Raw genomic sequence first — 23,068 nt, forward strand, 5'->3', positions numbered from 1 at the left:
TGAGGATGAGATCAATCTCCTTAGCCCAGCACTTGTTCGTGTCTTTCAGCATCGAAAACATCGTACATAGAGCCGTGTCAAGCCTGGCACTGCGTGATGGTTAGAAGCAGGCGCGAACAAACACAACTTGAACATCATGACGGACCCTAGGCACCACCGAGTGTGCCCCTGTACGACTGACACTGCTGGAAAGGTGCAACTCGTTAAGAACTTCCGAGGGTTATTCAAAAGTCGTGGGTAGTCACCAGTGACAGTACTTGTCGACGAGGAGATGAGAAAGAAGACAGAATACAGAGGATAAACTTGGAGGACATCAAAGAATTAAATAAATAAATAAGAGAGAGAGGAAAGGTGAAGAAAAAATGAACTGCCCCACTGAGGCTCGAACTCAGGACAGTTATCCAGGGAGCGAGTTCAAGCCTCTCTCCGGGCGGCATCGCGGCTTGTGATCCAGGGAATGAGTTCCCTCCAGGCGGCTCGCCCCTCTTCATTCCTCTCTCCGGGCGGCAGCACCCCATATTCATTCCTCTCTCCGGTCGTAGGCGCACCCTGCGCACATATAAACCCCCCCCCCTCGCGCCATCTCCCTCCCCCATCCCCCGCCGCCGTGCGCCCTGCCCTGTCCTCTTTGCGGTAAGTGCGCTGTCGGCTCAAGCGCTCAGCGCTCACGGGGGCCACGCGCTCCGGCGGCGCCTATCTCCCTTGTCGCGCACCTCCACCCGTCCTCGACCGCCTTGCTCCCTCGCACCGCGCCCGCTTTCGCTCATCTATACGTATGCGCAACGCACACGCATCGTCGCCGCCTCCCTCCCCCGCCGTGCTCGGTCGCGATGCACGTCCTTACCCGCTGCCTGACATCTCTCGAGGTTGCGTGCAATCTCCTGGCTATCGCAGGCTCCCTGCCCAGTATGTCCCACCCCGTGCACGTTGTGTCTACACTGTCGCATCGATGGCTCCTTAATTGTAAATAAACGTCACTTTCGTCTCGCAGCCTGCCACAGCCGCCTCGTCGTTCGCCCGGGAGATTCCCTGGTGAACCATATGCGCACGTCCACGATGTCAACGAGTCCTGCACCCGCGGACCACGCCCGCGTGAACCATCGCGGCCGGCCAACGACGCCCGCGTGAGCAGTGGCACCCAGTCAACGATGCCCGCATGAGTGGCCAACGACGCCCGCGTCAGCGTTCGCCGCCAGTCAACGTTTCAACGCTGTCAGCGACGCCCTGTCGCCCTGCGCCGTACCCGCCGCACGCTCCGTGTCCTCAAAAGCGCGCCCGCCTCGCTTGCCCTCACCCACCCACTCAGTGCGAGGAGGATGGTCATACCTGGGCTCCTTTCCTTTCTCGAGTGTTTCTTGTTGTTGTTGTTGTTGGATTTATCGGTCTTGGCTGACCTTGCACGCTTTTTCGTCGTCAGCGATGGCTGAGTCTCTCCAGGTGCAGCTTGAGCAGTAGACGAGTCATTTGCTGAAGGAGCGAGATGATCAATACCAGTCATTGCAAAAAGATAAAACTCAGCCATCCAAGAGGTCCAAGACAGGTGATGGTCCTGAAGAGAGTAGACTGCCAACAAGATACGGACGGTGCGTAGCGTGGCACGGTGTGCCGATCGATTAGGAAGTACATATGTACTAGAACTGTGGCGGATGTGGCGCGCACCGACGTCATTTAGCCCGATCTTTGATTGCCAGTGTTCCACGTATGCTGCCCTTGCTTCGTCACTCATTTCACCGCCTTGTCGCTTTCTCCGTCAACAGGTCTTCGAATCCAATCCTCCGCCCTTACATATGCTAAATCCGTTGACATAAAAAAGCAAAACAACTGCTCCACTGAGGATCGAACTCAGGGCCTTCCGATTATGGCAAGTGAAGACTTTTTCCCAACATAGAAAGTAGAGACTTGTCTTCGACTTAACAGTCGGACGCTGTAACCAACTCAGCCATGGAGCACATTTACAGGGTTCTCAAAGTCAGTGGTTATCCCGAATAAGCTCTTCCGGCTGTCGGGAACGCGGGTCCCGCCGAAGGGCGGTGTGTGTTGCGGTCGGGCGCCAGCAGAGCTCTCATCGTCCGCCACCATGCAGCCCACCCTCATCCGTCGCCAGCTCGGCGGCCTTGTGCCTCCCAAAATCGCGACCCCCTCCATTCTGGTCAGGACGCCCCGTACACCTCATTCTCTTTAGCCGGCTGACCCATGGATTGCCGTAGTCTTCTGGCCAGGGAGCAGGCCTGGGCCCGCTCGTGAACTTCTACTCGAAGCTGCCCAAGGGTTCCTCCCCCGCCCCCGCTGTGCGTGGCATCAAGGAGCGGTTCTTTAACGGAAAGAACGCGTCGGCAGCGCCGCTGCTTTGGGGCATCCTAGGCATCTTCGGTCTGGGCTACACCATTGACTACCAGAGTACGTCGCCGAGTTCTCCACACTCACATAGTAGTGCTGACTTGTTCCGGACTATCAGTGCACTTGAGTGAGTGTTCATTGTCCTGTGGTGTGTTGCGGCACTCACGTTCGCGGCGCAGAGAACCACAAGAACCACCCTCACTAAAGGTCGGACCTGGGGAGGTCAGCCGGCTGTTGGACGGGCTAGATGAGAAGTCAAGTTTGGATCAATGTTCTGCTGCTCCCGTAATGCATTTTTACTACAAGGCACAGCACATGAGACAACGATTTTTATCGTTGTCGCTCGTTTCCGCCGCCGGACAGGGAGCCCGCCTTCTACTGTGTCTCGCGTGAGTGTATATGCTCTGTGATCTTGCAAGCGTTCTCGTTTGGCTGCTCTCGTGCCGCCGGAGGATCCCATCCCTGCATACCCAGTTCAATTGGCTCGTCGAATCTGTCTCACTTTCCTCGATGCCTCATTCCCTGGGGAGACCGATTCTCTCCAGTCCCGTACGGGTTAAACCTCGCGAATGCCGATCTTCGTCTTCACGATTGTTGGCAAGATTCTAGGGAGCACATTCTCATCGTATCCACGTCTATATTCACCATTGCTGTAGTATGTAGCCATTGCAAAAATATCAAGAATGTGGTCGTTACGGCTTTTGGAAAACAGCGCGGCTCAGCGAAAGAAGGTTCGATCATAGAACGCTTGCCAGTCGATGACTCAGGAGTGCATGTGCTGTGCCAGGGTCCGCACACATTCTTCTCGTCTCAATGATTGTTTGAGTCTGCTGCAGGGCAGGGCCCTATGCCGGATTTACAAACGGGGAAGTCTTCAGGATGGAACAGACGGGGCTAGCGATCATGGGGTAGGGTCCGCACATACGTCCTCGGGTGGTCCTCCGGGTACTGAGATACCTCTTCTACGGTGATACTGCGCATGCCCGACTATGCCCCAGAGAACGTTGACGATCGAAGGTCTTCGAGAAAATGGTACATCATCGCACGCATGAAACGGGTGCGTCGTGTTCGTCCCTCTGCTGCATGTCAGTATAGGCTGACGCTGGCGGCTGTGTAGACAACGAGACGTGCGGAATAATAGCCATAGCGAGACCTGTAACAGAGTCTACACCTTTACCTAGAAATTCAGCCCATGTTGCTCCGGTTTGAGCTTCGCTACGGCATCACAAACTGCGTGGCCTAGTTCCGAGTTGAGGGCCTCGCGGCAAGACACTCCGGCTGCATATGCATGTGCTGCGTACGTGGTTTGAGACTTACGGATGGCTCTTTCGCTGGCGTTCATATTCGCGACGCGTTTCCGAGGGTGGCTGCGAAAGGCATCGTTCCGTGAGTCTTGGCTGCGATACGCGCGTGTAGGCTTTTGCTCGTATTTCGTTATAGCGGCTTTATTGGTACCCGTACTTGTGGTTGATATCACCGTGGTTGCACCACTGCATCCCCGTGACGTCAGGATGACTGGCCTGACGACATCATGTCCCCCACCTCCGCGCCGCCTGGGCGGACGGGTATATAAAAGGTCGTTGTCCGTCGATCATTGCAGCCCACAACTCGTTCTACTGGACCATTTCACGGCTTAACGACTTCTGTATCCATCATGTCCACCCAGAAGTTTGTCGGTACCCAGCCCGTCGACAGCTTCCCGCAGGACGCGACGTCGAAGATCCCCGACTCAGAGCTCAACAAGCGCGAGGCTCAGCGTAACCCCACACAGGAGCCGGGCGCGAATAAGCGTGCCGGCGCTGCGTCAAGGGATCCTGCAGGTATGTTAACTCCACATCGTACAGTTGGAAGACGTATGACTGACATGGCGGCCCAGAATTCGACAATGTAGGACGGTCAGGAGGACCCTACGGAGATCCAAAGCCGACAGCAGGTATGTTCAATGCCACCAAGTAAGGTTCCATGCACGGAATACTGACACTCTCACGCAGATCCTGTGGTATAAATCGTCGCCAGTAGCTCGGACATTGCATGTCACAGGCAATGTTTGTATCAACAGAACGCACATATTTTGCATTGCTTCCCGCACGCCACAGTAATCACGACAAATACAGAGTAATGATATCACACCTTTACGCTTCAATGCCAGTTGGCAATACCTGCGATCAGTGGGAATGTCCGTCTCTAGCAAAGTACGGGTACCCGAGTGCTCTAGGCTTCGCCCACACCACTTTGATCTCGCCATCGTTCGTATTTAGCGACAACGTCTGGTGTGATTTGTCTCTTCATCGTCTTGGCCGCCTCGACGAACACATCGTGTGGGACCTTGACAGAGAGTCAGTCCAGCCAACCGTTCAAAATGAAAGCGACGTACGAAGGGCGCGTTCATATCCCTCTTCATTGTGTGAAGCGCAGCCTCCTGGCATAGCGCAGCCAACTCCGCGCCAGAGCATCCTTCAGTCTGCAAGGCACATCAGCACGAACATCCTAGCACCAAACGCAAAGAAAACCCTACCAGTTGCGCAAGCAACGCGTAGTCCATCTCCGGCTCGACGCTCATCCTCGCCGTGCGTATACGGAGGATCTCCTCGCGCCCGCTCGCATCGGGCGGGCCGACGTAGAGAATGCGGTCGAGCCGCCCGGGGCGCATCAGCGCGGAGTCGATCGCCTCGGGCCGGTTCGTCGCCGCGACAATGGTGACCCCGACGAGCTCTTGCACACCGTCCATTTCGTTGAGGAGCGAGGTGAGCACGCCTTCGTGTGCGCCGCCGGAGGTGTCGGAGGTGCGGGAGGTCGCGAGGGCGTCGATCTCGTCCTGGAGTTATGTGAGATAGGAGGAGGGGAAGGGAGGAGAGGGACGTACGAAGAAAATGAGCGAGGGCGCGGCCGCGCGGGCTTTGCTGAAGACCTCGCGGACGGCGCGCTCGGACTCGCCGACGTACTTGTTCAGCAGCTATAACGACCTTGTCAGCGGTCACCGGTCAACACTACTGAGTGTAACGCGCACCTCCGGCCCCTTGACAGCCAGGAAGTTCACCCCGCTCTCAGTCGCGCACGCGCGCACAAGTAGCGTCTTGCTGCACCCCGGTGGGCCGTACAGCAGCACGCCCCGCGGGGGTGCACGCCCAGCCGCGCGAACGCCTCCGGGTGCAGCAGCGGCCACTCAACGCACTCGCGCAGCTTCTCGATCGTGTGCGCCTGCCCGCCGATGGAAGCGTACCGGACGGGGGTGAGGTCGAGCAGCAGCGAGCGGAGCGCGGAGGGGCGGATGGTTGGGAGGGCGGTGAGCAGGTCCGTGAGGGTGAGTTGCGGGGCGGAAGAGGAGGGGTCTGAGGAGGCAGTAGAGGAGGAAACGAGCCAATGCTTGATGGCGAGCGTCCCTGCTTCCCGTACGACGGCGCTGAGGTCCGCGCCGACATACCCGTGAGCCTTGGCGGCTACCGCTCGGAGGTCGTCGGGTGAGATCGAGTGGGGTGTCTTTGAGAGGAGGACGAAGAGGATGTGGAAGCGCGCTTCCGCGTCGGGGATCCCTATATGCGCGTGTTTTAGTGAGCAATCGCACCCTGAGATGCTTGGTTGACAAACCGATTTCAATCTCGCGGTCGAACCGCCCCGGTCTGCGCAACGCAGGGTCGATCGCGTTCGGTCGGTTGGTCGTAGCGACAACGACGACCCTCTCCTCCTTCCCCTCCTTACCCGCCTCCATCCCGTCCATGATCGTCAGGAGCTGCGCCACGACGCGCTTCTCGACCTCCCCGCCAGGCCCATCTTCACGCCGCGGACAGAGCGCGTCTACTTCGTCGAGCACGACGATGCACGGTGCACGCGACCGCGCCTCTGCGAAGACGTCGCGAAGTTTCGCCTCGGTCTCGCCGTGATAGGCGGAGGAGAGCTCGGGGCCGTTGACGGTGAGGAGCGAGGCGCGCGTGGAGGCGGCGATAGCGCGTGCGAGGTGTGTCTTGCCTGTGCCGGGTGGGCCGTGGAGGAGAATGCCTCTGGGTGGTTTAAGCCCTATTGAGGGTTACTGAGATCAAGCCAGGCTGCGTGGGGGGAGATACGTACCGAAATGCCGGAAGAGCTCTGGCCGGGTGAGCGGGATTTCGATGAGGTCGCGGATTTGCGCAATTTGTTTGTCGAGCCCACCGACGGCGGCATAGGCATTTGGGTCGACGTCGCGTTCGATACCTTTGCCAAGTGCCTGCAGGAAGATCTTCAGAATAATGATCACGAGGTGAAGGGGAAACCCAAAGTACCGCTTCTGCTGTACCATCTCTATCAGATTTTTCACCGTCGCGGTCTAGGCGGACTATGACGTCCCAGTCCACCGTCCATAAGTGTGGTTTTTCTTCTTTCGCGATAGACAGCGCTGCCAGGTTCTCTGACAGGTCGTCTGCATGGCCTTCCGCTTCGTTCACGGCGGAGACGGCAAACCGCCGGCTCCGGCCCTCGTACGATACTTCCACTATCTGTGTGGGTGTGAGGTGCTTCTGATCGACTGTGTACACGAGGGGACGATGATCGTCAGCGAAGCGTCCACCTGGGAAGCAGCCATCGCGGGAGAATGGGCTGTGGGAACGACCGGGGCGCACCTAAGACCTCTCTGACGAGGAGCGTCAGCCAGTCGCGTCTCTTTGCAAGGCTATCTCCATGAGTCTGCGTCTTGGGGTCGTTATTGGATCGCAGATTGGCGGACGATGTCGATATTTCGGGAAGGACCTCTCGCATGCGGATCGTGCGCGCGGCTTGGGCATTTTTCAGCGGGGGGACATGCGGTGGGGGTCTGCCTCCGGTCAGCGGATGTAGTTGTGTTTTCGCTCCGGGGGACAGATGGGCGGTCAGGAGCAGGGACTTTGAAATGAGAATAGCTAGATTCCCCAGCCATAGGAAGTGAGCACGTTCGCGAGAGAAGAGTGTACAGCGGCGATGACGACTTACCGTCGTGTGATATGTCTATGGAGGGCCACACGACTCCCACAGCGAAGGCCTGTCATATCGAGAAAGATAGTCAGCCGAAGCTCTGAGGATGGCGCGAGGCTGGTCAGCTGCGCGCCCGCCATATTGGACGATATGCACTCACTGTGACTCCAGAATCCACTGAGGAAATGGCGATGGCATCACCAGCGCAGAGCTTAGTCGCCTTCACCACCTCTGCGTTTATCGTGATTCGTCTTGCTGCACGGCCGGAGACGCTGCGGGTGCTGACGACAAATGTCTTGGCCGCAATGGAGGTCATGTTGCACCCGGCGCGAATAGGACAGATCAACTTTTCAGAAAAGGCGCAGGAGTCGATGTCGACGCGAGCCACACAGGCCAGCGTAGCCGCTACCAAGCCGTCGTGGCAGAGGGGCGATCGTAGGTGGAGGCGGGTGTTTCGTAGGATTTACGTTTTTAGTAGTCCTACTTTTCGATCGCTGTGCCACGTGGTCGCCATACCTGCGCGGTGGCGACGGGAAGCCCGCGTGTCTTCGACGTTCGTCCTCCCGGTCGTCCTCCTCGCTCAGTCTTTGTTATGCATTCATCGTCCTGAACAACCTTCTCACATAATACTCCCGCTCTGTGCGAGCTCCAGACCACCAGGAACATGCGGCCGTCGTTCAGAACACTCGTATGCAGTCTCTGCCTTGGGGCAATCGCCGTAGCTCGATTGTCAGAAGAGTTCAACGAAGAGCTTCATCTACGACCTCTGCGGGACGGTAAACTAGCAGCTCGGTTCTCATTCAGCACACTTCTGAAGGGTGCGACTCCAAGACACCCGGAGACTCTGGGAGTAGAGGACGACTGTGAGTCGCTCAGTGATCGTCGTACAGCTTAGAGGTGAATTGCCAGCTAGCGCAGCTTTATACTTTGCTTCCTCTTGCTCTCGGTCAAATTTTACGAGAGTATGCTGTGACCGAATTACACCTCACGCTCAACGCTGGAAACTGGAACTACGACCGCTGGGGCTATCCTGATGAGCCCGGTGTTGGCACGGGGGCCGAGCTGTGGGCATGGATGGGAGAAGGTGGCGTTGTCACGTAAGTGTTCGATGTCCTTTCAAAGAAACGGCATATCTTACCCTATTGCCGCAGAGTGGACAGCCGATGGCTGGGACTACGCAATGCCCTCGCTGGACTATTTTGCGCCTCGTTGGGTTCTTTGGACGAGCAACGTACGACTTCACCCGTGCTCACATTCCAGCCGGAGGGCGCCTTGCCAAATGGGACTGCGAGCCATCAGCTACGGCACGCCACGCTACCGTCGGAGCACGTCTGCACGGAGAATCTGACGCCCTTCCTCAAGCTCCTGCCGTGCAAGTCTCTGTCCGGCATCGCCAGCCTCCTCAACCCACACAGACTGTTTGATGCCGACTGGCACGGTCTAGGCGTGCACGTCCGATATCTTGAAGACGCTGGCGTCGAGGTGCGCCTGGCGTTCCAAGCCGTCCTGGATCCGGTCCGAGCTGTATCGGACGGACGACGAGGTCGGTGGGCTAGCGTGTACAGCCTCGCCATGCCAGCTGATCCCAAGCGTTGACTTTGCAATCGCCAGACTGGTCTCTCAGCGCCATTTTTGATCGCCGTATCGAGAGGGCTTGTCCTGTGGCGCGTTCGAGCGTCATTCGCGTGCGGCTCCCCCAAAACGAGACGTACGCAATCATACCATCACCGTCGACAATGGACTCGACATATGCAACATATGTTATGAGTGAAGGTATGACCTAAGTGATCACGTCATGGATCTCGGTGCTTATGGTGAGTGGGCGCAGTGAACAACCCACCCGATGTCGCCATTCGATGGGTCGAAGAAACAACGTTTCAGTATCGTGAGTCTGCATACGTGTCGTCTCGAATATGCCTTACGTGAAGAGACTACAGCACCCACCATCGAACCGCAGACGCACATATCCGTGCATCGCACATTGAACGGCGCTAGCCAGCATACGGGCCAACTGGCGCTGACAGTTACGAATAACCACGATATCCAGCTACAAGCGGGTTATTTGGAGACCATGCCGTGGCTGTTGCAGTTTTACTTGCATACTCTTCACGCCCAGATCGATGGCGCGTCTCGGGGTACGTCTTCCGTCCAGTTCAGCCCGGATTGTCTTGTCTCACATTGTGCGGGTCTGCTTTCAGATGATCTCGTTAAGGTCATATCATACACGCCACCTCTTCCACATGTCCAGCCAGCGCTTCTGCAAGCTGTCTTGACACTCCCGCCGAAAAGCACGTTGCGGCTAACCATGGATGTCGTGAAACCCTTCCTTGCCTACACGGAGCACCCTCCAGATGCGCAGCGCGGCTGGGATCTCCCCCCGGCCGTTTTCGTGCCGTTCTCAAGTCAGGACGGCAGTCAAACAGACTCTGATCCGCAGCAACGCGCCATCCTCTCGGACGTGCGCTCGATGCGGATGTATACCCCTGTCCTCCTCGTCGACCTGGCCACGCCGGACTTCAGCATGCCGTACAACGTGATCATCATGAGCTGCACGCTGATTGCACTCATCTTCGGCATGGTATTCAACCTGCTGACGAGGAAGTTTGTAGTAGTACGCGTTGCCGAGAAATCGTCTTGAAAGGATGCGAACGCATCTTCGTGGACCCTCGCCCGATCCGCCGAGGCAATCCGGAATGAATGGGTGAGAACCACAGGCACCTGTCGCGACTAGCCTTGTCCTTGAGACCACAGCAGTCGCTGGCGACCAGCTGACTGCAGACTGACGGCAACGTGGGCCAGATCCGCAAAAACACCCGCGGCTATTGCGCGTCAGATCGGCGATGCTCGACTATTCTTGAGAGCAGCAAAGCAGGAGGGCTCCTGGGACGCGGTACACGGACTGATGGCAGTCAGTGGCACCACCCTTGTTTTCTTGCCGTACGTCCCAAGGCCGTTCGTGAGGCGTCTTCGCTGACTCCACCATCTCGCCGACAGGCCAATACGCTCAGAAGTGTGGTCATGAGAGTGCTCCTGCGGACTGCACCCGGCCTGGACCGATATGTACGAGCACTGAGCCCACATCTCGTCACACACAACCTGGACCGCGTGGTGAGCTCGGATGCGTATCGAGTTTTATGGCTGGCGGCTTCTCTGACCTGCCTCCGGAGCCGTCAATTCGCGAAAGGGTCGTACGCCGTAGTATGCCCAGGATCCGATCCCGACGGTCGTTCTGATAGTGTCGGCCAGATAGCAGATCGATGCGCGTATGAGGACGTTGCATCGATGGCGAGCATCGGGCGGCAGCAAAATGTGTGCCGTTCCACCTGGTCTTGGCTTATCGAGGAACGGGATATTCTTTCAACCTTTGGCTGGGGATGAGGTACGGATCTTGCTGGGAGCTCATTGACTCGCGGCTTGATGAAATGTCGTTCGGGTGTGGCTGGTCCACATACAGAAGTCCTCGCCGCACGATCCGAGGAGCTTCCTCGGTGAGTTACATATGTTCTACGAACCGGTCGCACATACGTACGGTATGAGCGAACCTGCCGCGGCGAGTTCTATCGATGATTCCTACAGACTCCGCGGCCAACGAGATTGACAGTTTTCCTGACAATCCAGGTACACCGCACGTTTGTGAGTTCGATCGCTCGTCATTTCACGCGCGCGTGTGAACGCCCAGGACTGGCTCCTCGTTCTCATGTCCTGGACCTTCACAGCCAGTTCACAGCTGGAGTGCGGCCACCGGTAGACCAACAAGATCGATATGGGAGAAGGCCTCCTATGCTTCCGGACGCAGGGCCAATGTGGCTTGGATCTTCTCAGCCTCTTCCGTGATCGAGTCTGCTGAACAATCTCGGAAGCGGCCAATCGCTCGGAACAGTGCTGGTATAACAAGAGCGTTAGGTGAGATGGCACTATACCTCAAACAAGCGTTGAGGGCGCGCAGACGGACGCTGGTGACGAACAGTTCTCATCCTATGCGCTATCTTCGTAACACCGATGGCGACAGCGTCCTTTTATCTCTTCTCCGGAGGAAGTGCTTTCGCCTGCGCGTCCACCCTCGTCATGATAAAGAAAATAGTCGTCGAGTCACATGATAGTAGCCTCGAAGGCCTTCTGCGTGGACCAGTGTAAGTATGGTTCAGAACCGCCTGCAGGCGAGGACAGCACAAATATCTCACGAGTCGCATTCCGACAGCCCAATCAGTGTGGTGCTTTCATGCGCCGCTCGTTGAGTTCTGATCATGCTGGGGACCTGTTAGCCCAGCGCTTCCTGCACGCATGTTCGCATAAAAAGACAAGAACTTCTGCAGTGGCACGTCCCGACATCTCTTCGCCCCTCCCGTGTGCCACCGTATCACCCGCCTCTGAGTCACTAGGACTCATCCCCGGCGTGGCAGTCGGTATATCTTGAGCCTGTTCCCCCCTTACCAGTCCACTCATCCTACGTGTAATGTGTCGCCGTATTGCGTACGTTCCTTCACGCTCATCCTTTGAGCCACCACTGAGAGCGCCTATGTAGGGAAGGTACACGGTGGTCGAAGTGTGGGGTATGCCGTCCCTAGCCGATCAGAAAGAGGTCAGCTGAACGAGTAGCATGTCTGTCCTTGCAGCACTTTCAGCGTCACGGCATTGCCGCCATCATGGACTGCAACTCAGGTCACTGCGAAAGGAGTATTTCGCACCCTCGCAATTGCAAAGACCCCAAATGTCAAAAAGTGAGTGGACGCGCGTAACAATGTTGCCACCGTGGCGCATTCCCCGGCGGATTCGCTGACGCTCCGCGGCGCATCTGCAGAACTACGGTCAAGAGGTCCAGAAAGACATCGACGTTGTGAAGGACTACTGCTTCCAATGTCGAGCCACCGCCGCACGTACAGTTCCCACTTGATCGGGACCCGGCCAGTTGTTGTATTCGTCTGCATTCATGTCTTCCTCTGCTATTTCGCACGCATGGACAGGTTGTATCACTCACATGTCTTCGCTTTCGCTTCGCACATCCCACCGGTAACCTTGCATATTTGTAATCATAATACAGTAATGATACTCTGTCCGAGTACTGACCGTGGCTAGCTCTTCCCCGGTGAGAACCACCCCTGATAGGATTTGTGACCACAATGCACGTAACTCTGGGTGGGCTAGTGGACTCACCACTGCTGGCATTTGAATGCTGTGTACCCTGCAGGATCCGAGTCATACCCTGCTACGTACCATGTCCTTGTTTCATTCCACTTTCCAACCAGTGGTCCGCAACCGGCGGGTAGAGGCAGGGTACCCGTGATTGATTATTAGAAGCTGTGGCGTCATCTACTATTAATCTTCATGTTCTGCCATTCAGCGATGACACGATGGCTTTGAGACATGAAGGTCATCGGTCAAACATGAGGCGAACGTGAGGACGGTGGCAGCGCGCCTTGCTACCAAGAAGTGGAATTACCGGTCCCTGGAGTCCCCGCGTTGGCGTTCTCACCTTCGAGCAAGTTGCGGGCTTGCATGTTTCAGGGTCTGCTGCGTCTACTCATGGAGGTCTGGCGCCTGAGGCGCTTCACAATACGTCGAAGACGAAGTTGTGCGATAGCAGAGGCGGACTCCAGAGAAGTTTTCTGCTCGGTAAAACCATATCAGCGTGGTCATGAGCATGCAACAAAAGCAATGCAATGTACTGCCTTTGAAGCGGTGTCACCGCAGGACCAGATGGGTCGCAGAGATGATGTGGATACGGGTTCAACGAGATACGGGATGCACAATCCAACAAGAAGCAACCGGGCCGCGTGGCGAGAAGTTCATACACGCACGTCTGATCGAAGAAGATCCTAGATACATAGATGTGAGCCGAAATGAAAACCAGGAACATGCCAAAGAGATGACGACGATACGCTTGGAAGGAGTATCCGATATGCTGGGAGGAAGGGCTCGAGTCAAACAACTTTGTACGTCAAGATATGAGCAGGCGCCCACTCTGAGACGTCACCGTAAGAACACAGCTGAGCGAGATGCGCACGATTCCTGGGAAGACGGGGACGCTCTTGAACAACCTGAATATCTTGTGTGCGAAGGATGGCGAGGTATGCGTCCTCCCGGAACAAGGCCGGTGGTCTAGTGGGAGATCGTGCTATCCTACATGCAATCAGAAAGGAGCTGTACTCAAAGAGAATAGAGCTCACCAGTTACCCGCACTGGAGTCCGACCGATCGAGGAGCGTATCGCAATGGTGCCTCATTGGCCAGAACGAGGCAGGCAAACTCATAAAATGCCGCGGTAAGATATCAATAGAGATCAGGGCACGATGCCGGTAGTCGAAGCAGGAGAACAGCACCTTCGAGGCTGCTGTGGGATCGGGAAGGCCTGCTGCACGCCTGTGTACGTCAATGGATAAATAGCGATAAATAGCCATTCTCATTCTATACGATTCGATCGCCACGTCGATTGCGACAGTGCGTTGCATTTGTGCAGATCGCGAATTCCCAAAGGACACGTGCGAAAACAACACATAGCTACAGTATGCTGATGCGAATGCCTTGCTGAAGGATCGATGTACTCGTCGGAACTGGCCACACAGACGCACATAGATAGGGCATAGTAACAGCTGAATCGAGACTCATGGGCACTCACCGAGTACCACAGAGGCCATCATTAGGTCAGAGAAGCATTGCCCATAGCATTGTACTGGGCTAGGCCCGACTTCGAATGACGCCTAGGAGGTGATGCGGTGATCTATCGAATAGCGAGTAAAGTTAGCCACAGCAACACCGCCGTTAACTAACGACCTTCGCAGTGACAAATCACCTGCACATAGCATATCCACTTCCGGACGATTGAGGTTAAGACCACGGTAGCCGACATCTGACCTAGAGAGCACCGAAGTTAACAACTCCGGGCCTACAGTCCCACTCAGCATTTCGGATACGACGTACGTTGTATTCATACCTTCATGCCGGGATCTACTTTGGGTTATCATACCCAATAATCAGCTTGAAGGCTTGGACGTCGTCTTGGGTCAAAAAGGATCAGAACTCAAGTTCATTGAAGGCGCAACTTAAAGGTGTGGCTTACCTGATTACCGTGACGGTCCACTGGCAGTCACTTCAGTTTCGCTGTGATAATTCTAAGTACAAGCCGAATCTAGAGAGGAACTGGCTGCAACCTGCAAGTCTAGTAGAGTCTAGTAGTAGGTACAATGTCGAGAACGCTCAAGGACGGCGCGTGCGCCGTCGACTCGGACTCGGAGGCGTTGAACAGACGTACGTAAGCTATTTCATCCACGATCTGATCTGAATCTGCTGTGCGTCTAAATTCGGCGTGACAAATTCGTGCAACCAAACGACTGCCACAAACGACTGCCCAACGGCCACCGTCGTGCGGGTGTATGCGTCACGAACGAACTTGATCAGGCCACCGACTTCAATCGACCAAGACCAAGGATATATTGCTATCCTGGCGACTTTTCTGTAGCACCGCCGAGCGAGCATCCCTGAACCTGTGGACAGCGGGTGCCAGTGACTCGAGAGCTTCGGATACAGAGCGTACGTGTCTCTCAAGTTACCTCAGCATGTATTCAGGCTTGACATTGCGCATTAGCGAATCATGATTCACGTAGGCTGCCACAAGAAGTCTGGGCCATCATTCTCGACTACTTGTGGAACGAGCAGAAGGCACTCATTGCTTGCAGTCTGACGTGTCACGCGTGGGTTTCGATAACGCGTCGTCACCTCTGGAATACTGTCAAGTGCGTCTTGCCGTGGAAGATTCAATACCTCCGGGAGTCTCTCAAAAGCTTCCCCGAGCGAGGGACCTTGATCCGCTGCCTCGAAATCGAGGGGGACTTATTGACCCCCAGCTCGCTTGTATCGCTCCTATCAAATTTTATCAACCTCGAAACGTTGACGATTGGGATGTTAAAATACATGCACCGAGCGGGGGTGCACATCTCGGAAGAATCGCTCAAAGCCATAACGCTCCCGCGACTGAGCACGCTATCACTCCTTTACTCCACCTGGGAGACCGTCACTCTGGGCCGCTTGCTTTGCGCGTTCCCCCGCCTTACTACATTGTATATGAAACGAATCGTTTTCTCCGACGAAGGCGAGCAGTGGGATTCCATCGACCCTTCTATCCGCGACGACCTTGTGGCCCGTCTCGCCGGTCTCCATCTGAAGACTCTGACTTGGTATTGCGGAGCAGTATGGGAGGAACTCGACGGGTTGCTCATCAGCTCACCACTGTGTCGAGGTCTTCGCAAGCTCTCCCTCCCGGGCGCATACGGTATCACAGTTGGCCATAAGGTCGCCACCGCGTTCCCGATCCTACGGACAGCTGGGCCATCGCTCGATACCCTCACGCTGATGGTGTCTACCCGAGATGAGGATGAAGCGGGCCTAGACCTTCTGGACTTTTCGCTGAATACAAACCTTTCGTCGTTCCACATCGGGATTTTGGCAGGTGGACATCGCAGTTATTGGGCGGACCGCCCGGCGTCCGTGCTTCGTCGACTGGTGGGCTCGCCAGCGATGTATTCCCTCAGACGCCTGGACCTCTACTTGCTCCTGTATGACTGCACACAGCCTCCTCCGGACAACTACATGAGGCCGAGCAACGCCCGTCTCGGCGACATAATCGTGTCTATGCTCCGGGACAATTCGCACTTGATCATCACTTTCCATGCGCGTGGTTCGGCGTATGCAGCTGGGGTTGCGCGGCGCGTGTTGGCGGAGTATGTCGTGCGTTGTGCACCCGAGTTCGTCGCCACCGATGCGCAGACACGTCTGCGGTTGATACACGACCTCGCTGTCTTTGGAAGTGAACGTTCACCTTTGAATATGGGACATTGGGAACCAGGCTGGGAAGATACGGACATATCTCAGATGGAAGTGTCGCTCTTCTGGACGCAGAGGTCGGCGGATAAATTACGGGATGTTCTTAGTATGTAAGTCAGTCGCAATATACTTCCTTGTGTGCCGCTTCCTAAGCCGTACCATTCTCCATATAGTATCCTCTGTACCGAGTACATGCATAACACAATATCCTACTCCCAAATGAGCGTGTATTCTTTGTGCTACTGGTGTGTACCCACATATGCTTTTAGTATTTCGCGCGAGACGACCTGGAAAATGCGACTGGTTCTTCTGTGAAACGATGTACTTCCTATTCCATTTTCAAGTTGATTTGTCTCTTCCCGGAATTGCGTGCACGCTGCACGCTACATGGGGGACACCTTCATTGTTCAAGGGGCCACCTCCTCCACCCGGCAGACGCCGGATCAATCGATCACGCGACACGAGTTGACTCTCGGAAGGTCCGAACATCAACCAACTTGCCTTCGGTTGAGCACCCCAATAGTACTCGGATACATAGCGTGACCCTGTAAGCCTACTATACCACTCGTCGTTCTCGACCCATTGACCAGGTGTCGATCTACTTAGTCTCGTATACAGAGGCTGTATGTCCCGGGGAGTCTGCTATGGACGCATCATCGCCTCCGCCTCCGGCAGACATCCTAAGTGTTTTGCCCGGAGCTCTGGCACAGCTGGAGATTGATACACAGTACATACAATTCGTCTCACATGTCCATGAAACGCTCTGACGAGTTTCTATGCAGGTTTGCAAAAGGATCTCTCCGTGCGGATCCACGTACACTAGGCGTCGCTGTCTCGAGGGCGCCCGAGTCTCACACAGAGCGTCAGTGTCCCTTTCATTGCGTGTGCATCGTCTACTCATCTGTCGATTCATTTCTTCAGCGACACATGAATCACAGAGACTGCCACAGGAGGTCTGGGACCACGTTCTTGACCACCTCTGGGATGATCATAAAACACTCGTGGCCTGCAGCCTGACGTGTCTTGCATGGGTACCGACAACGCGCTGGCACTTATGGCACACGATTCAGTGCCCCTCCTCGCGTAAAGCGACAGCCCTACTGAACGTTCTCTCGAACTTTCCGGAGCGAGCGGCGTCGACTCGCTGTCTCTCAATCTACGCTACAGCCCAGCTGTCACTCGTGTCACTCTTCTCAACCTTTGTAAACCTCGTCACGTTGACCGTCACCGCATACCTGGGCACAGATGAGGAAGGCGGATCCGAGGAACCCTTTAGGGCGATGCAACTCCCGCATCTGACCAAGCTGTCGCTTCGCGACTCTGTTGTCCCGACGGCAGTCATGGGCCGCATACTCTCTGCACTCCCGCGCCTCTCTACGTTGCGCTTGGACGATACGGTACTCCCCGGCGGTCATACAGAGACCTGGAGTTCGACGGATACTGTCACTCGTATTGCCAAATTACAGCTGGAGACCTTGGTCTTGGGTGGTAGATCAGGATGGGGGGAACCCAACGAGCCCCTCATCAGCTCACCACTATGCCGAGGCCTTCGAACACTCGTTCTCAGGTATCTTCAACCTGATGGTCTTCACAGTGATAAAATGCTCGCTGCAACCCTCCCACTCCTCCGCACGGCGGGACCGTCGCTCCAAGTGCTCACGCTGATGGTGACGACCCCCGACACGCCCGAGCAGGCCTTCAACCTCTTGGACTTCTCGCTGAACACGAACCTTGCCGCTCTTCACACTGGCTTTGTGGCGAATTCAGGCGTATGGGCTCATCGACTGACTGCCGTGCTTCGCCAGCTTCGGCGCTCACCGGCGATATATTCCCTCAGACGCCTCGACGTCTATTTGCTCCTGCATGACTGTAGGGAGCCGCCGGCTCACGAGAACTACATGAAGCCGAAAAACAACAATCTCGGGAACATGATCGCTGTCACTCTCCGTCAGCACTGGCAGCTGGTTGTCACCTTCCATGCTCGCGGTTCCTCGTACGCGGCTGGCTATGCACGACGCGTGTTGGCGGAGTATGTCGAGCAATGTAAGCTGGAGGTCATGAACGCAGAGACGCGTAAGCGCCTGCGATTCGTGCATGACCTGGCAGAGGACTGCCCGCCTTGGCACAGGGAGGAATGGGCTACGGTACTGGACTGGGATGATGTGGGTATTTCCGGGAGCGTTATTCTTCTAGGTGCAGCGACTAGTGATGAAACGGGATGTCCGTCTCAACTTGCGAGTGAGTGACACTATCTATCGCTTGCCGTCTGTTTACTGGTACAGCGTCATCGGTTTGCAAGGAGACTAGATCGTGCAGGCAGTAAATGAGTGGTATACGTATATCCGAGATATATGTAGGTCATAATTGCAATACAAGGGCGATCCCGACAGTCTTCCTTACGCGAAACACTGTCATTATTATACAGAGGTACAGTATAGCCTCGATCCTGTGGTTGAGGGACGGTACATATCGATGATGAGAAGACACCCCTATAAATACAGAGACGCGATAACCAAGAGCCCGTTTCAGAGGATACACGAGTCATGGGAGAAATACGTTGTTACATGACGAAAGCACTTGTGGAGGGTCCATATGGATCGATGGGTGCGACCGCACAGGTGGAGTCCCGCGGGCGTTTGACGACGCGACGGGATTTCACTTTCTCTGATGCGTTGTATGAGCTTTATACTGCGCTGAGAATGCATGTCCACACTCACTTCCTCCGCCCTTCAGACGCCGTAGCTTGCGCTTCTCCGCGAGCACGTCATCGTTGTGCTCGTCGACCTCCGGCTGCCTCTCGTAGGGGACCGTGTGCCCGCACGTCGGGCATGTACAGCGCACGGGATACGACGCGCTCAGCTTCTGCTTCCAGTATTCCTTCCTGAGCTTCGTGATCTCCTTCGTGTACATGTGTGTACGAAGGCTGGCGTCGGGAGTGGCACGACGCGCTCGTAGGACGGGTTCTTTGTCCAGTGCGTGTTCGAAAGCGGCAACTGCCTCGTGGGGGACGATGACCTCTTTCTGCCCCGGTGCTATGTAGCCGATGATTCTGAGGTAGTCGACGAGAACGCTCGGCACGGTGACCTCTTCGCGCTTACGCAAGACTGAGGAGATGGCGAGCTCGATGTTGGTGAGCATGATGAATCGACCAGAGGCTGACAGCGAACGATGATGCAGACGAAAAGGACAAGTGGATCCTGGAGGATGTGTGCGGAATGATGAGACGCGGTTAAGGAGTGGCTTTGAGAGAAGGTGTCGCAATATATACGCAGAGTCGATTGTGCCACTCAGAGATGCACGCGGCACAGGTGCGGTACACTGGATTGTATTCTGGGGAGTGGCTGGATCTTCCGCCCCGCACTGCAGAGCGACTGTATGTAGACAGAGTTCCGAAGCAGGACGACAATCCAGTAACTTATCAACGACTGTGCTGGTGGCCTGTCAGTAGGAGTTCGACGACAAAGACGAGGACCGCAATGGTCAGCGTCGCGGTCTCGTGCCCGCGTGTCGCGAGAGTGGCGATGTCACAAGTCAGGTGCCTTCGGACCGCGACATGTCACGCTTATCCGTCACTCCTACGCGCGTGCTGCCCTGAGACGCGTTTCTGCACACGCTGTATGCGGGTCGTACATACTGGTGGGACTTGCTGACCTATCGCGCGTGTGCACATGAAGTGGGCGTGCGCACGGATTCAGAGATGCGGTCAGGTCAACTCGAAACACAAAGCATCCGCGGCCTACATCAGACATTCACGGTCAGTGAGAAAGTACTCTGGTCGATACTATCTGGACGACTCACGTCAATGATATGCGGTCCGTGTCCAAACAGGATGCCCGTGCTCCGAGACACTGATAGAAGGTAGACGACGAGGAGAAAGAGCGACGAAGTATGATGACTATGATCTGCGTTGTTCCTTTCGGTGAGTGATAGTCGTGTTACGAACGTTGTCTCCGCGTCACACCGCAAACAGGGGAATGCTGCCCGCAGTGTCCAATTCCTGCCATCCAGGCTCTCAGACGTACGTCGCCGGGTCCGCCACGAACTCATGGGAGAATCGCAGCCGTTCCGCTTCAGCTTCGAGCCACGGGGAGGACGTACGCAGACGTTTGGTGATGGAGCCTCTCGCAGGCTCAGCATCCTGTACATGGCCGCGAACGTGGAACGTCACGACGAGATCGCGATGATCCCGCAGAAGACGAGTGATTTCGTGGTCGAGCTGCTCTTGGTGCGGGCGGCGGGGACGCTGGAGAAGGTGCTCGTGCGGTCGCAAGAGCGTGTAGATGTCGACTCGCCTGAGAGCGTCGAGTGTTGGCGGTAGGCGGGCGAGAACGGCGGCAGGGCCGTCTGTCCAGTCGCGAGTGTTCGCTCCGTTGAGCGCGATGTGCAGGGATGTGAGACTGCGGTTGTCAGAGAGGTCCAATCTTCCGATTCCTGCTCGAAAGGCCGTGGACTGGTGACGCAGTACGTTCGGTAGCAACAGAGAGAGCGTCCTCAGGTATGTACTTGCACTACGCAGCATGCGCGAAGACTCCTCGAAATCGCACGCTGATGTTGCCCTGTACTGCCCATGACCAGTGTAGGGGATGCATACAAGAGTGGCCTCCTGGAGTGTACTGCATAACGGTGATAGGAGAAGTCGTAGGGGACCCTGCTTGGCAAAATATAGGATCCACCACACATGCTCGAGTCGGCAAGGCGCATCGGTCGATGAATGGCTACCGAGGTACATTATTGACGTCCCTTCTGGCAAGATAAGCGATTTTGTACTGGGCATGATGTGAAGTAACCAGCCCAGCATCACCGTCGATATATCGCACTCTTGTAGGGACAGAGCCACAATTGATGCCAGAGGTTGTTGAACGAACGTCGGCGTTGGGCGGTAACGAGCGAATGGAGTGCACGAGCGGCGGGGTATATCGATAAACGAGTGTGCGGTTTGTCTCGTCCTCGGGGCGGGGAGGCAAACGCGCGAGGGTAGTTACATGCGAAAGTCGAACTAATATAGTTATTTCTTATCTAAATAAGGCACGAACCGGGTACAGTCATATCGCGCCGCAGCGCGGCGCGTCGGCGAGCCGGGGATCGGGTATGCGCTCGCCCGGTTGTTCCAACACACCCCCTCGAGCCATGAACGATCAGAGGCGAGCCGGAAACAACGAACAAAATGAAAGACAAAAACAGAACAATGAGTGCACATACAGTACACCCCCTCAATCACCAAGCTCCGTCTTCTTCGACAAGGTACGCCGTAGAGGCGCTCTGCTTCGCGGGTACAACGGCAGTCGACGTCGTCTCGTTTTGGCAGTTGGCCTGGTAGTGGCCCTTCTGCCCGCACTTGAAGCAGGTGATCTGCTCGATCGGGCGCCTAGCACGTCCGGGAGTCTCGGTGTGCATGATCGCGGCAGCAACACCGGGGTCCTTCGGCGGGCGGGTCTTCGTCGTCGTGGCCTCGCGCTCAGCGGTCTGGGCCTGGCGCTCGTACTCGTTAATGAGTCGCACAATCGCGTAGTCGAGGGTGAGGTCGTCGGGAGGGGTCGCATCGAGGGAGATGGCGAAGGAAACGTACGAATCCGGTAACCCGTTCATCAGGACCAAGATCTGATCTTCGTCGGTAACGGTGACCTCGGCGGCTTCGAGTCGGAAGGCAGCGGAGGCGACAGCGGCGATCCACGCCTGCATCGAGCTGGTCATCTTCATCGCGTAGAACTTGCGGCGGAGCGAGAGGCGAGTCCCCAAGCCTCGGGCCTGGTGCATCGTCTCGAGCCTCGCCCAAACTTCGGCGGCGGTGCCTGCGCGGACGTGCGACAGCTGTGATCGCTCGACGCCAAGCGCAAGCTCGGCACGCGCCTCGTCGGTCTTCTTCACCCACGCTTTCACCGTCTTCGCCGAGTCACTCCCCATTGGCCTCTCCTTAGCCGTACCTCCGGTCACTTCCCACAGTCCCTTCCGGACCAGCAGGGCCTGCATCACTACAGCCCACTCGGCGTAGTTTGTCTCGTCGAGCTTAAAGATGTTGCTCGTCGTCATCGTCGCGTCGATCGTCGGTCACGGGGTCGTCGTCGGTTCGCAGGTACGTCGTTGGGTTCGCGGTGCGTGCGTCGGTAAGCGGGGTCGATCGGGCGCGCGGGTCGGGTTCAGGTCGATCGTCGGTGACGGCTTCGGCCCCGTCAGGCGGTCTCGATTTGTCCGTCGAGAGCGGATGCGCGTTTGTGTTGAACGAACGTCGGCGTTGGGCGGTAACGAGCGAATGGAGTGCACGAGCGGCGGGGTATATCGATAAACGAGTGTGCGGTTTGTCTCGTCCTCGGGGCGGGGAGGCAAACGCGCGAGGGTAGTTACATGCGAAAGTCGAACTAATATAGTTATTTCTTATCTAAATAAGGCACGAACCGGGTACAGTCATATCGCGCCGCAGCGCGGCGCGTCGGCGAGCCGGGGATCGGGTATGCGCTCGCCCGGTTGTTCCAACAGAGGTCTCGTCCAGTTTCGTATCACAGGTTCCTGGTCGAGACGATATGCTTTGGAGTGCAGCCGGTGTAGAGTGAGGGTTCTGAGGTTAGGAAATAAGGCGAGCCGGTGCAGGTTTCGGAATATCAAGTGGACATCCAACTCCACGACCATAGCGGCCAGATCGGGGTGTTGTCTTATGAGTACCTGCAAGCGTGGTAAATGTGCCGGCGTAGTACACTGAACCCTGTGCCAAAGATGGGTACGTGCTGTGGGCAGCCAGACCCGACAAGTCAGGCTGCATGTAGCAAGCGCGTCTCGGTCTTTCCGAAGGAGGTCGATTACGTGGTCCCACAGCTCTTGGGGCAGGATTGACAGAGCTGATGTCATGCAGATTCGGTAGGAGGGGTCTTTTAACACGCAGGGCCTTGTAGTTAAAGATGCTTGGCAAACGCAATCCTCTGCGATGTGGGCCCAACGCCTTGACCGGTGACCGCGACGCGCGTCTGACAGAGGTCAGTACGTAGAACTACTCAGGATAGAATCAGTTAAAA

At 56.3% G+C, this 23,068-nt stretch overlaps 10 protein-coding genes and 1 non-coding gene across 11 annotated transcripts; 6 read left to right on the plus strand and 5 right to left on the minus strand.

Moving 5' to 3' along the window:
• Positions 1 to 1,821: 1,821 nt before the first annotated feature.
• On the minus strand, positions 1,822 to 1,949 carry B0H18DRAFT_t156. Its single transcript has one exon. It is a non-coding gene; the product is annotated as a tRNA-Asn (tRNA).
• A 128-nt stretch (positions 1,950 to 2,077) lies between these two features.
• Positions 2,078 to 2,542, plus strand: B0H18DRAFT_1126685 (mitochondrial F1-F0 ATP synthase subunit F of fungi-domain-containing protein; the record flags this gene model as incomplete). Its single annotated transcript, XM_048035197.1, has 4 exons — positions 2,078 to 2,149; positions 2,208 to 2,397; positions 2,456 to 2,464; positions 2,517 to 2,542. 4 exons carry the CDS (start codon positions 2,078 to 2,080, stop codon positions 2,540 to 2,542), a joined length of 297 nt encoding a protein of 98 aa, XP_047885708.1.
• A 1,137-nt stretch (positions 2,543 to 3,679) lies between these two features.
• B0H18DRAFT_1051322 (uncharacterized protein) lies at positions 3,680 to 4,382 on the plus strand. Its single transcript, XM_048030952.1, has 3 exons — positions 3,680 to 4,157; positions 4,214 to 4,270; positions 4,329 to 4,382. The coding sequence occupies exons 1-3, from the start codon at positions 3,992 to 3,994 to the stop codon at positions 4,340 to 4,342; spliced, it is 237 nt and encodes a 78-aa protein (XP_047885709.1). The 5' UTR covers positions 3,680 to 3,991; the 3' UTR covers positions 4,343 to 4,382.
• Positions 4,383 to 7,811, minus strand: B0H18DRAFT_1051328 (P-loop containing nucleoside triphosphate hydrolase protein). Its single transcript, XM_048030953.1, has 11 exons — positions 7,415 to 7,811; positions 7,273 to 7,321; positions 6,927 to 7,202; positions 6,591 to 6,832; positions 6,400 to 6,535; positions 5,923 to 6,348; positions 5,461 to 5,867; positions 5,201 to 5,290; positions 4,853 to 5,152; positions 4,712 to 4,798; positions 4,383 to 4,662 (listed from the first exon to the last, which is right to left on the minus strand). The coding sequence occupies exons 1-11, from the start codon at positions 7,568 to 7,570 to the stop codon at positions 4,549 to 4,551; spliced, it is 2,283 nt and encodes a 760-aa protein (XP_047885710.1). The 5' UTR covers positions 7,571 to 7,811; the 3' UTR covers positions 4,383 to 4,548.
• Positions 7,812 to 7,918: 107 nt separating this feature from the next.
• Positions 7,919 to 9,892, plus strand: B0H18DRAFT_1126688 (Gpi16 subunit GPI transamidase component; the record flags this gene model as incomplete). The annotated part of the gene is made up of 7 exons (XM_048035198.1): positions 7,919 to 8,117; positions 8,168 to 8,351; positions 8,406 to 8,797; positions 8,866 to 9,027; positions 9,083 to 9,139; positions 9,192 to 9,389; positions 9,453 to 9,892. The coding sequence occupies 7 exons, from the start codon at positions 7,919 to 7,921 to the stop codon at positions 9,890 to 9,892; spliced, it is 1,632 nt and encodes a 543-aa protein (XP_047885711.1).
• Positions 9,893 to 11,765: 1,873 nt separating this feature from the next.
• Positions 11,766 to 12,145, plus strand: B0H18DRAFT_889096 (uncharacterized protein; the record flags this gene model as incomplete). Its single annotated transcript, XM_048041259.1, has 3 exons — positions 11,766 to 11,804; positions 11,868 to 11,972; positions 12,053 to 12,145. Coding segments are annotated over 3 exons (237 nt in total), but the record flags the coding sequence as incomplete, so codon positions are not given.
• Positions 12,146 to 14,965: 2,820 nt separating this feature from the next.
• On the plus strand, positions 14,966 to 16,463 carry B0H18DRAFT_225913 (uncharacterized protein). The gene has a single exon (XM_048037200.1). The coding sequence runs from the start codon at positions 15,147 to 15,149 to the stop codon at positions 16,179 to 16,181; it is 1,035 nt and encodes a 344-aa protein (XP_047885713.1). The 5' UTR covers positions 14,966 to 15,146; the 3' UTR covers positions 16,182 to 16,463.
• Positions 16,464 to 16,576: 113 nt separating this feature from the next.
• B0H18DRAFT_225936 (uncharacterized protein) lies at positions 16,577 to 18,491 on the plus strand. The gene is made up of 5 exons (XM_048037202.1): positions 16,577 to 16,614; positions 16,674 to 16,794; positions 16,850 to 16,929; positions 16,989 to 18,305; positions 18,350 to 18,491. Exons 2-5 carry the CDS (start codon positions 16,712 to 16,714, stop codon positions 18,388 to 18,390), a joined length of 1,521 nt encoding a protein of 506 aa, XP_047885714.1. The 5' UTR covers positions 16,577 to 16,614; positions 16,674 to 16,711; the 3' UTR covers positions 18,391 to 18,491.
• Positions 18,492 to 18,627: 136 nt separating this feature from the next.
• On the minus strand, positions 18,628 to 19,205 carry B0H18DRAFT_960708 (uncharacterized protein; the record flags this gene model as incomplete). The annotated part of the gene is made up of 2 exons (XM_048042987.1): positions 18,628 to 18,731; positions 18,785 to 19,205. The coding sequence occupies 2 exons, from the start codon at positions 19,203 to 19,205 to the stop codon at positions 18,628 to 18,630; spliced, it is 525 nt and encodes a 174-aa protein (XP_047885715.1).
• Positions 19,206 to 19,611: 406 nt separating this feature from the next.
• B0H18DRAFT_225925 (uncharacterized protein) lies at positions 19,612 to 21,042 on the minus strand. The gene is made up of 2 exons (XM_048037201.1): positions 19,866 to 21,042; positions 19,612 to 19,803 (listed from the first exon to the last, which is right to left on the minus strand). Exon 1 carries the CDS (start codon positions 20,863 to 20,865, stop codon positions 20,080 to 20,082), a length of 786 nt encoding a protein of 261 aa, XP_047885716.1. The 5' UTR covers positions 20,866 to 21,042; the 3' UTR covers positions 19,612 to 19,803; positions 19,866 to 20,079.
• A 494-nt stretch (positions 21,043 to 21,536) lies between these two features.
• On the minus strand, positions 21,537 to 22,094 carry B0H18DRAFT_850622 (uncharacterized protein; the record flags this gene model as incomplete). The annotated part of the gene is made up of 2 exons (XM_048039603.1): positions 21,537 to 21,831; positions 21,937 to 22,094. Coding segments are annotated over 2 exons (453 nt in total), but the record flags the coding sequence as incomplete, so codon positions are not given.
• Positions 22,095 to 23,068: the final 974 nt, after the last annotated feature.

Source organism: Fomitopsis serialis, assembly GCF_022376445.1.
Source record: "Fomitopsis serialis strain Sig1Antser10 chromosome Unknown B0H18scaffold_211, whole genome shotgun sequence".
Classification (NCBI taxonomy): Eukaryota; Fungi; Basidiomycota; class Agaricomycetes; order Polyporales; family Fomitopsidaceae; genus Fomitopsis; species Fomitopsis serialis.